This window comes from Oncorhynchus kisutch, linkage group LG24 (genome assembly GCF_002021735.2).
Source record: "Oncorhynchus kisutch isolate 150728-3 linkage group LG24, Okis_V2, whole genome shotgun sequence".
Classification (NCBI taxonomy): Eukaryota; Metazoa; Chordata; class Actinopteri; order Salmoniformes; family Salmonidae; genus Oncorhynchus; species Oncorhynchus kisutch.
The window spans coordinates 14,842,553-14,852,887 of record NC_034197.2 but is presented as its reverse complement, the minus strand read 5'-3'; the positions used below and the strand labels follow the sequence as shown (position 1 = coordinate 14,852,887).

General features: G+C 41.7%; 1 protein-coding gene across 4 annotated transcripts; it reads left to right on the top strand.

The window, feature by feature from the left end:
• The first annotated feature begins 2,046 nt into the window (after window positions 1-2,046).
• On the top strand, window positions 2,047-10,117 carry LOC109869280 (dnaJ homolog subfamily C member 5-like). Of its 4 annotated transcripts, none has more exons than XM_020459312.2 (6): window positions 2,047-2,178; window positions 3,839-3,895; window positions 4,085-4,222; window positions 5,824-6,037; window positions 6,233-6,404; window positions 6,597-10,117. In XM_020459312.2, the coding sequence occupies exons 3-6, from the start codon at window positions 4,107-4,109 to the stop codon at window positions 6,701-6,703; spliced, it is 609 nt and encodes a 202-aa protein (XP_020314901.1). In that variant the 5' UTR covers window positions 2,047-2,178; window positions 3,839-3,895; window positions 4,085-4,106; the 3' UTR covers window positions 6,704-10,117. The 4 variants fall into 4 exon arrangements, with proteins under 4 accessions (XP_020314901.1, XP_020314905.1, XP_020314902.1 ...); XM_020459316.2 differs by having other exon boundaries at window positions 6,233-6,425; XM_020459313.2 differs by having other exon boundaries at window positions 3,839-3,906.
• Window positions 10,118-10,335: the final 218 nt, after the last annotated feature.

Sequence of the window (10,335 nt, the reverse complement as noted above, 5' to 3'; positions counted from 1 at the left end):
GAATGTTTATCATTTTAAACTTGGAAAAGAGCCACTTAATCCCAGATTTGGGACCACACAGCCACTCCACTGAATAGCAGGCTAGTGATTGTTTTGCTATGCTTGCAGTTAGCCACTGTCACTAATTTCTTCCAACTTGTTGTGTAATGTTTATGTCCAATGGCCAATGAGCACCGATACATTTTATCAATAATTTATCTTCATTATTTCTATTCATATGACAAGGATTAAAAAGGATTTGCCAGTAGATTGTTGACTTGATTCATGATGATGACTGCAAGCTAAGATTTTGAAAGAAGATGTTGGCATGATCAGTCCAATCAAAGTTACTGTACATATGCGATTTGACATCATTTTATCTGTGGCCAATGACCTTGAGCCTTCTTGGATGGGCACTTCTAATGTAACTCTATGGCACTACCCAAGGGGCTAGAATTTTCTAGCTCTACCCTTTAGACTTGGCGGTGATGTAGTGTCCCCATGAGTGACAGAACACTGAGCCAATCACGGTGCAATGCTGGCTTGCCCCACCACCACAGAAAGCACTGAGCTAGGCTGAAACACCTGCATTTTGGAGCTATCTTACTCAAGAAACAAAAAAGAGACCATGTTTGTATGTGGCTTTATTAACTCAATTATATATATATTTTTTTACATTGTTTGCAAACTGATATGTGACACGTACCAAAATAATATCCAAAACAGGCAAAAAATGCAGTTGCCACCTGCCCTAAATGACAGGTCGCCACTGGAACACACTGTCGTACATGTCGATCCAGAGCATCCCAACAAGCCCGATGGGTGACATGTCTGGTGAGTATGCAGGCCATGGAAGAGGATCTCGTCACAGTATATCTGTGTATTCAAATTGCCATTGATCAAATGCAATTGGGTTCATTGTCCGTAGTTTATGCCTGCACATACCATAACCCCATCGCCACCATGGGGAGCTTTGTCCACAACGTTGAAATCAGCAAATCTCTCATCCACACGACGCCATACACACTGTCTATACAGTTGAAACTGGGATTAATCCGTGAAGAGCACAGTTCTCCAGTGTGCCAGTGACCATCAAAGGTGAGCATTTGCCCACTGAAGTCAGTTACGACGCCGAACTGTAGTCAGGTCAAGACACTGGTGGGAACGACGAGCACGCAGATGAGCTTCCCTGAGACCGTTTGTGCAGAAATTCTTCAGTTGTGCAAACCCACACTTTCATCAGCTGTCTGGGTGGCTGATCTCAGACGATCCCGCAGGTGAAGAAGCCAGATTTGGAGGTCCTGGGCTGTCTTGGTTACACGTGGTCTGCAGTTGTGAGGCCGGTCACCTCCAAATTCTTTAAAATGATTTTGGAGGTGACTTATGGTCAAGAAATTAACATTAAATTCTCTGTCAACAGCTCTGGTGGACATTCTTGAAGTCTGCATGCCAATTGCCCGCTCCCTCAAAACTTAAGACATCTGTGGCATTGTGTTGTTTGACAAAACTGCACATTTTAGAAATGCCTTTTATTGTCCCCAGTACAAGATGCACCTGGGTAATGATCATGCTGTTTAATCAGATTCTTGATATGCCACACCTGACAGGTGGATGGATCATCTTGGCAAATGAGAACTGCTCACTAACAGGGATGTAAACAAATTTGTGCAAAAATGTAGAGAAATACGTTTTTTGTGTTTCTGGAACATTTCTGGTATATTTTATATCAGCTCATGAAACATGGGACCAACACTTTACATGTTCCATTTATATTTGAGTTTTTCTTCAAAATAACTTCAAGATCCAATTACTTTATAACGTTGTAGTTAGTTATGTTTATTTCCTATTACTGAACAGAAGGAGGAGGGGCACCCAAATATGTCGTTCTGCCCCTGAACACGGCAGTTAACCCACTGTTCCTAGGCCGTCATTGTAAATAATAATTTGTTGTTAACTGACGTGGCTAGTTAAATAAAGGTTAAATAATAAAAATAATAAAAAGACACTTCAGTCACCATCAATGAGTATGCGCACGTCGATTGGGGGTTTGGTCGGGGGGCGGGGATAGTATACTGCAGCTGTCCATGGTTGGGTTTGGTGGGTGCGCACGGTTCTCTGGGATGCGACCATAATCACATACCGTTATTATATCTCTCTGGATCATTTCCCTATACAGTGCATCAAAACCAACTACAAGAGGTAAGCATTCTCATGGATGTGGATTGTTTATTTTTTTGTACCCATTTTCCCTTTGCCCTTGAAAATTACTGTTGATTTGAGCGAGTTCTAGCTTACATCTAGAGAAGGCCAGCAAGCAAACCAACATGGATGCTGCGCAGTCCTGCTGGTGATGCAGCTACAGAGATTAACTGCACCAAGCATCGCATTTACAGATTCAAAATAATCCTGAATATGTATTATATTATTTCTTTGTCCTTATGGCAAACGGACATTCCATGAATGATGGTCATGTATTCAATTCATTTAACCAGCGTCAAAGCGTACGGGTTTTTACATTTTGCAAACGTCGATTTTTGTGAAAATGAGTCATTTGATCATTCGTTGTGACATGGCCTATGAATGGCACCAGCTAGTTCGGCTGGAGGTTGAAGATACAGTAGTTTATTTCGGTTGGGGGTTGAAGATTATTTTACGACTAGTCCGCCATCTCAATAAATCTAGTCTATGTTGCCGGCTGCATCCTCAATAAATCTAGTCTATGTGGACGGCTGCTTCCTCAACAAATCTAGTCTATGTTTCCGACTGCTTCCTCAATAAACCTAGTATATATGGTGGCTTCTTCCTCAACAAATCTAGTCTATGTTTCCGACTGCTTCCTCAATAAACCTAGTATATATGGTGGCTGCTTCCTCAATAAATCTAGTCTATGTGGCGGCTGCTTCCTCAATAAATCTAGTCTATGTGGCGGCTGCTTCCTCAATAAACCTAGTCTATGTGGCGGCTGCTTCCTCAATAAACCTAGTCTATGTGGTGGCTGCTTCCTCAATAAACCTAGTATATATGGTGGCTGCTTCCTCAATAAATCTAGTCTATGTGGCGGCTGCTTCCTCAATAAATCAAGTCTATGTGGCGGCTGCTTCCTCAATAAATCTAGTCTATGTGGCGGCTGCTTCCTCAATAAATCTAGTGTATATGGCGGCTGCTTCCTCAATAAATCTAGTGTATATGGCGGCTGCTTCCTCAATAAACCTATTGTATGTGGCCGGTTGCTTCCTTGGATGTAAATAATGATTCTCACTCCCCAGGACCACCTACATTAAATCTCAACATTTCCGAAATGACTTTAAATTGAGCATCCGATTGAGTACATTATTTGAACTGTCTTCATTTTTTATTCAGGGGTAGGCCTATGATGAAAAATACTCAAGATGAAGCATTTTGGCCTTAACCTCAAGGGCCTTCTGCAGTGATGGTTTCTTAATGCTTATAGGCCTTTGAGATTCTCTGGATACTATATGCCCTTGTGCTGTCTGAAGCTATTAGTATCTTCGTGTTTGAAACATCAGCAAGGAGATTTGTTAACTTCTTACTGATTTCCTATTGCAACAATTGACAATGACAGTAGCTAGTTTGAAAAAATACCACTAGAGTACACATTGCAATTAAAGATAGTGATTTACGTGAGAACTCAGCTCCAAATTTGACAACAGAGTGGCTGAAAATGACAACAAGGGAATTTGTTATTGACTTAGCTACAGGATTCTGGCATTTGTAGACCTATTCTAAACACAAACCCAAGATAATTTAACAGTATGTGACTCAATTGTCTAATCTGTTGTTGGAGGGAGAGGGCATCTATGGTTACAGGCAGATGATTTACTCTGCTCTCCTTTTACAGGGTAGGCCTACTGGAGTCAGGGAACCCCTGCTGACAGTGCACCAATTTGGAGTGGCGGTAGGGATAAGGTGTCCAATAGATTCCTGGAGTGTGGGAGTATTTAGTGAATTTGGAGCAGAATTGCACATTATTTGTGAAAATGAAAAAAAAACACTGCTTTAGCAGGGTGCTATAGGCTGAATAATAGAATAGCCATGACTCATTTATAAATAAACAGGTGCATTGCTTCCTTTTCTCTGTGTTCAGATTGTGAAGGACGTGAGGCATCATGGCAGCTCATGAACAGGCGAGGCAGCGCTCACTCTCCACCTCTGGTGAATCACTCTACATTGTGCTTGGCATTGACAAGCTAGCCACTCCCGACGATATCAAGAAATCCTACAGGTCAGTCAGAGAGGCACAGACACTTACTGTAGTAGTCATACTAATACTCATAAGTAACAAAAAAAGACAAATTCAATTTAGAATTGTGCCACGTATAAATATAGCCTTACAGTGCATTCGGAAAGTATTCAGACCCCTTGACTTTTTACAAATGTTCTTACATTACAGCCTTGTTCTAAAATTGATTAAATTGTTTCCCCCATTCATCAATCTACACCCAGTACCGCATAATGACATAGCATGAACACAAATCACATAACTTTACCAGAAGTTTGCGACCCTATCAATAACACTTGGTTTTTAGAAATGTATGCAAATCTTTTTTGTATTATTTAAAAAAAATGAAATTTACTTAAGTATTCAGACCCTTTACTTTGCACATTGTTGAAGCACCTTTGGCGGCGATTACAGCCTTGAGTCTTCTTGGGTATGATGCTACAAGGTTGGCACACCTGTATTTGGGGAGTTTCTACCGTTCTTCTCTGCAGATCCTCTCAAGCTCTGTCAGGTTGGATGGGGAGCATCGCTGCACAGCTATTTTCAGGTCTCTCCAGAGATGTTCGATCAGGTTCAAGTCTGGGCTCTGGCTGGGCCACTCAAGGACATTCAGAGACTTGTCTTGAAGCCACTCCTGCATTGTCTTGGCTGTGTGTTTAGGGTCGTTGTCCTGTTGGAAGGTGAACCTTCACCCCAGTCTAAGGTCCTGAGCGCCCTGGAGTAGGTTTTCATTGAGGATCTCTCTGTACTTTGAATCTTGTTTCTCATCGCCAGAGTCCTTTAGGTGCCTCTTGGCAAACTCCAAGCGGGCTGTTGTGCCTTTTACCGAGGAGTGGCTTCCGTCTGGCCACTCTACCAGAAAGGCCTGATTGGTGGAGTGCTGCAGAGATGGTTCCCCTTCTGGAAGGTTCCCCCATTTACACAGAGGAACTCTGGAGCTCTGTCAGAGTGACCATCGGGTTCTTGGTCACCTCCCTGACCAAGACCTTTTCCATTGATTGCTCAGTTTGGCCGGGTGGTCTGCTCTAGGACGAGTCTTGGTGGTTCCAAGCTTCTTCCATTTAAGAATGATGGAGGCGCTGTGTTCTTGGGGACCTTCAATGCTGCATACATTTTTTGGTACCCTTCCCTAGATCTGTGCCTTGACACAATCCTGTCTTGGAGTTCTATGGACAATTCCTTCAAACTCATGGCTTGGTTTTTGCTCTGACATGCACTGTCAACTGTGGGACCTTATCTAGACAGGTGTGTGCCTTTCCAAATCATGTCCAATCAATTGATTTTACCACAGTTGGACTCCAATCAAGTTGTAGAAACGATGATCAATGGAAACAGGATGCACTTGTGCTCAATTTCGAGTCTCATAACAAAGGCTCTGGATACTTATGTAAATATGTTTTTGTTTTGCAAACATTTATAAAAACACGTTTTTGCTTTGTCATTATGGGGTATTGTGTGTAGATTGATGAGTTTTATTTAATACATTTTAGAAAGGGCTTTGACGTAGCAAAATTTGGAAAGAGTCAAGGGTCTGAATACTTTCCAAATGCACTGTATGTTGTCTTTATTGGTAGGTTTTAATTCTCACTCTTTTGTGTTCTTAGAAAACTTGCGTTGAAATTCCACCCTGATAAGAACCCAGATAACCCAGAAGCTTCTGACAAGTTTAAGGAGATCAACAATGCCCATGCCATTCTGAACGACCCCACAAAGCGGAACATCTATGACAAGTACGGCTCCCTGGGACTGTACGTGGCTGAGCAGTTTGGCGAGGAGAACGTGAACACCTACTTTGTTCTGTCCAGCTGGTGGGCTAAGGTGAGACTGTGAAGGGCCATGGGGAGGTGGGGACGTGAAGGGTCGACATGTAGAGTGGACTTAGGGTCAAATATAACACTATATTTTATAACACAACCCCTATAAAAAGAAAGCCACTCTAACACTGTTGGCTATTGTTTTTTCTTCTTCTTGATATCTCCGTCTCTCTCACACCGCCTTGTTTTCCCTCTGCAGGCGTTGTTTGTGTTCTGTGGCCTTGCCACTGGCTGCTACTTCTGCTGTTGTCTGTGTTGTTGCTGTAACTGCTGCTGTGGGAAGTGTAAACCGCGGCCCCCAGAGGGCCAGGAGCCCGACTTCTATGTGTCCCCTGAGGACCTGGAGGCCCAAATGCAGTCTGACGAGAGAGGTGAGATCGACTGCTTATTGTGTAAGAAACATGTTTCTGCATGAACACAAATCACATAACTTTACCAGAAGTTTGCGACCCTTTCAATAACACTTGACTTGGCTCAATTGCATTGTAATTTACTATGGAGTGCCATCATCACTGACCTTTTATATCTTACCCTGTGCGTGTGTAACGCTCTCTCTCTGACAGAGGGTGGCGGCGAAGCCATCTTGGTGCAGCCATCAGCGACAGAGACCACCCAGCTGACGTCAGATGGTCACCATTCCTCCTACCAAACCGACATGGGCTTCAACTAAACCCCATCCCTGTCCTGGCCTGCTACCCTGCCCCACCTTAAAAGGATGATAGGGGCAATCTGTTTTAACTTCACTAAGAGCGCCATGTCCTGGAGAGGAGATGGAGGAGCGAGCTTGGCCTACATACAAAACTCTTGAAGACCCCCCCCCCATTTCCACCCTCTCCAGAATGGTCCACTCTCGCCTCTTATGTAGGAAGAAAAAGAAAGAAATGGTTTGCTTCCTGCCCTTTTGTTCTTTTGTATTCTTTTGGCCTTTGACCTCACAATCCTCCATCCCCACAGTCCCCTTTCCATATTCAGTGTGATGGTGTAGCATGCACTGAGAAAAAAAATCTTTGTTTTCATTTGTTGAATGTGACATTTGTTGTGTTTTCCGAATTCTGTTGGCGCATAGGTATGTGCAATACGTACAGACCAGTCAAAAGTTTGGACACACCTACTTATTCAAGGGCTTTCCTTTATTTTGACTATTCTCTACATTGTAGAATAATTGTGAAGACATTAAAACTGAAATAACACATATGGAATCATGTAGTAACCAAAAAAGTGTTAAACAAATCAAAATCTATTTTATATTTGAAAATCTTCAAAGTAGCCACCCTATGCCTTTATGACAGCTTTGCGCACTCTTGGCATTCTCTCAACTGTCACAGGAAAGGAAGACCCAGAGTTCCCTCTGCTGCAGAGGATATGTTCATTAGAATAACTGCACCTCAGATTGCAGCTAAAATAAATGCTTCACAGAGTTCAAGTAACAGACACATCTCAACATCGACTGTTCAGAGGAGACTGCGTCAATCAGGCTTTCATGGTCGAATTGCTACAAAGAAACCACTACTAAAGGACGGACACCAATAATCAGAAGAGACTTGCTTGGGCCAAGATACATGAGCAATGGACATTAGACCAGTGGAAATCTGTCCTTTGGTCTGATAAGTCCAAATTTGAGATTTTTTGTTCCAACCACCGTGTCTTTTTGAGATGCAGGGTAGAACGGATGATCTCTGCATGTGTGGTTCCCACCGTGAAGTATGGAGGAGGAGGTGTGATGGTGCTTTTCTGGTAACACTGATTTATTTAGAATTCAAGACATACTTAACCAGCATGGCTACCACAGCATTTGGCAGCGATATGCCATCCCATTTGGTTTGCGCTTAGTGGGACGATCATTTGTTTTTCAACAGGACAATGACCCAACACACTTCCTGGCTGTGTAAGATATATTTGACCAAGAAGGAGAGTGATGGAGTGCTGCATCAGATGACCTGGCCTCCACAATCACCCGACCTCAACCCAGTTGAGATGGTCTGGGATGAGATGTACCACAGAGTGAAGGAAAAGCAGCCAACAAGTGCTCGGCATATGTGGGAACTCCTTCAAGACTGTTGGAAAAGCATTAATCAGGAAACTGGTTGAGAGAATGCCAAGAGTGTGCAATGTTGTCATCAAGGCAAAGGGTGGCTACTTTGAAGAATCTCAAATATAACATATTTGGATTTGTTTAACACTTTTCTGGTTACTACATGATTCCATATGTGTTATTTCATAGTTTTGATGTCTTCACTATTATTCTACACTGTAGAAAATAGTAAAAATAAAGAAAAACCCTTGAATGAATAGGTGTGTCCAGACTTTTGACTAGTACTGTATTTGTGAGTGTGATTCCTTTGGGGTACAGTTTACTTGATGTTTTTTGCTCACTGATAAGAGAGGCTCGGCTCAGGGAGTTCTGGATTGTGAGGTGTTTTGCTGTTCATTGTCTTTGCTTCATGCTGGAGTAATCATTACACATCCAAGGTTTGAGCTACACAATGCTCAGTTTGGAATTGCCATCAGCTGATGCCAGTTATAAACATACAGCTCCTTTCCTTCATCTCCTTTTAAACCCTTGGACTCCTGTTTACCTGTGTTTGTGCCCTTCCAAGTGCATTGTGGTTATGTTGCCCTGAGACCTGTGCATGTAGAAGGGGGGTGGGGATTTACGACGGCAATATCATGAAATGCGGATGATGACGTCATTGTTTTCTTAACATTTGGTGGATCTGGGCTTTTCCCGTTATCTGACTTGGCTTACTTTGGTCTCTTGTTTTGTGTAGGACGTATTGTTTTGTCCAGCCCCTGAAACCTGAATTGAATGCTTGTAATCTTGCCTCTAACTTCCCTGCATTGAAGAACTGACTAACAGCAGAAGATAAATATGATATATATACGTTTGTTTACACATGTGTATATTTTGTGTAGCTTACTTGCCACTGTGCCACCCACAGTCCCGTTGGATTGCTTGGACGCGTCTCTGAGCAACACTTCTTCTCTTCACATTTTAACAGATGTTCTCGATATCCAGTTATTTAAGACGTTTTACCAGTGCTTTCTGTTCTTGTGGTTCCAAGTGGTACCCCACACGGTCTAAGCCAAGAACCTTGACCTGATCCATATTTAGAGTGTGATGTCCATTTTATTCCGAGCACTATTCATCTATGTTTAGATGTGACGAAAAAGATAATGTTTAGGAAAATATTGTGAGCATTTGAAGAATATTATCATCATCGTGTTTTTATAGTTGTGTTGAAGGGAATTCTAAAGAGTTTTGTAATTGTCCAATGCTGTTCATTTATGTTTACCATCATTGAATTGTGAGTGTCGATATTGGTACTTTCTAAGTCATTTCATGAGCTGGCTAGCACTACTACAGGCAGCTCTTATCCTAGAACCAGAATATACTAATGTTTTTAATAGAAATATATAGAGCGGAATATACGTCCAGTGTAACTAATACATAACTTGCCATAAACAGCCATTATCTTCATTGTTTGTTTGTTTCATTAATGCCAATTACGTGTTTCAATGGTTTACAATGATGGGTTTCTGAGCTCCTCTTGCCTGCCCTCTGCTTTTGATGGTATGGTTATTTGACCTGTGTGATCCTTTTACAATGTTTGCTGTGCCCTCCTGAGAAAAAAATTCCATAGATATACCTACCTATTATCGCTTCTTCATTGACATGTTGGAAAATGCTAATTGTTAAATGAGTCGAATGCAATGTGTTAAAAAAAACTAAAGACTACTGGATCAATGATCAGGAAATGGTGACATAACATTTTCTTGATACAGAGGACATATAGTGTAATGATAGTGATATAGTAATTTGATGCAATTTTATTTAAGGTATCTTATTTTATCATGGTTTTGATGATGAGCGGCTATAGTGATAAATGGTATGTTGTTTTGATGTGGCCATTAAATTTTGCAACGCATGGTTTAATGGTTAAGGTCTCTTGTACATACACTTACATATGTAGTATAAATCTTGACCTTTATGTTGTAGCATGGTAATACTTGTGTGTCTGAAAGAAAACAAAGTGGGTCATTGATCTGATTTGCTGTTGGTAAAATAAATGTTATTGAACATTTACCTTTGTTTTGTTTATCATTTCAATTCTCGTGCTATGCTGCAATTACGATATTCAAGTATCATTACGTGTCGTGCTATTACAGTAGACTGAAAACACAATATTCTACATTCAATAGGCCTATGAAATACTGTAGGCCTACTCTAGAATATGAGGTAGATGGAGACAGAGCCCGTGCTGTGGAATCTTCTCTTCAGCTCTCACTCATTTTACCACTTGA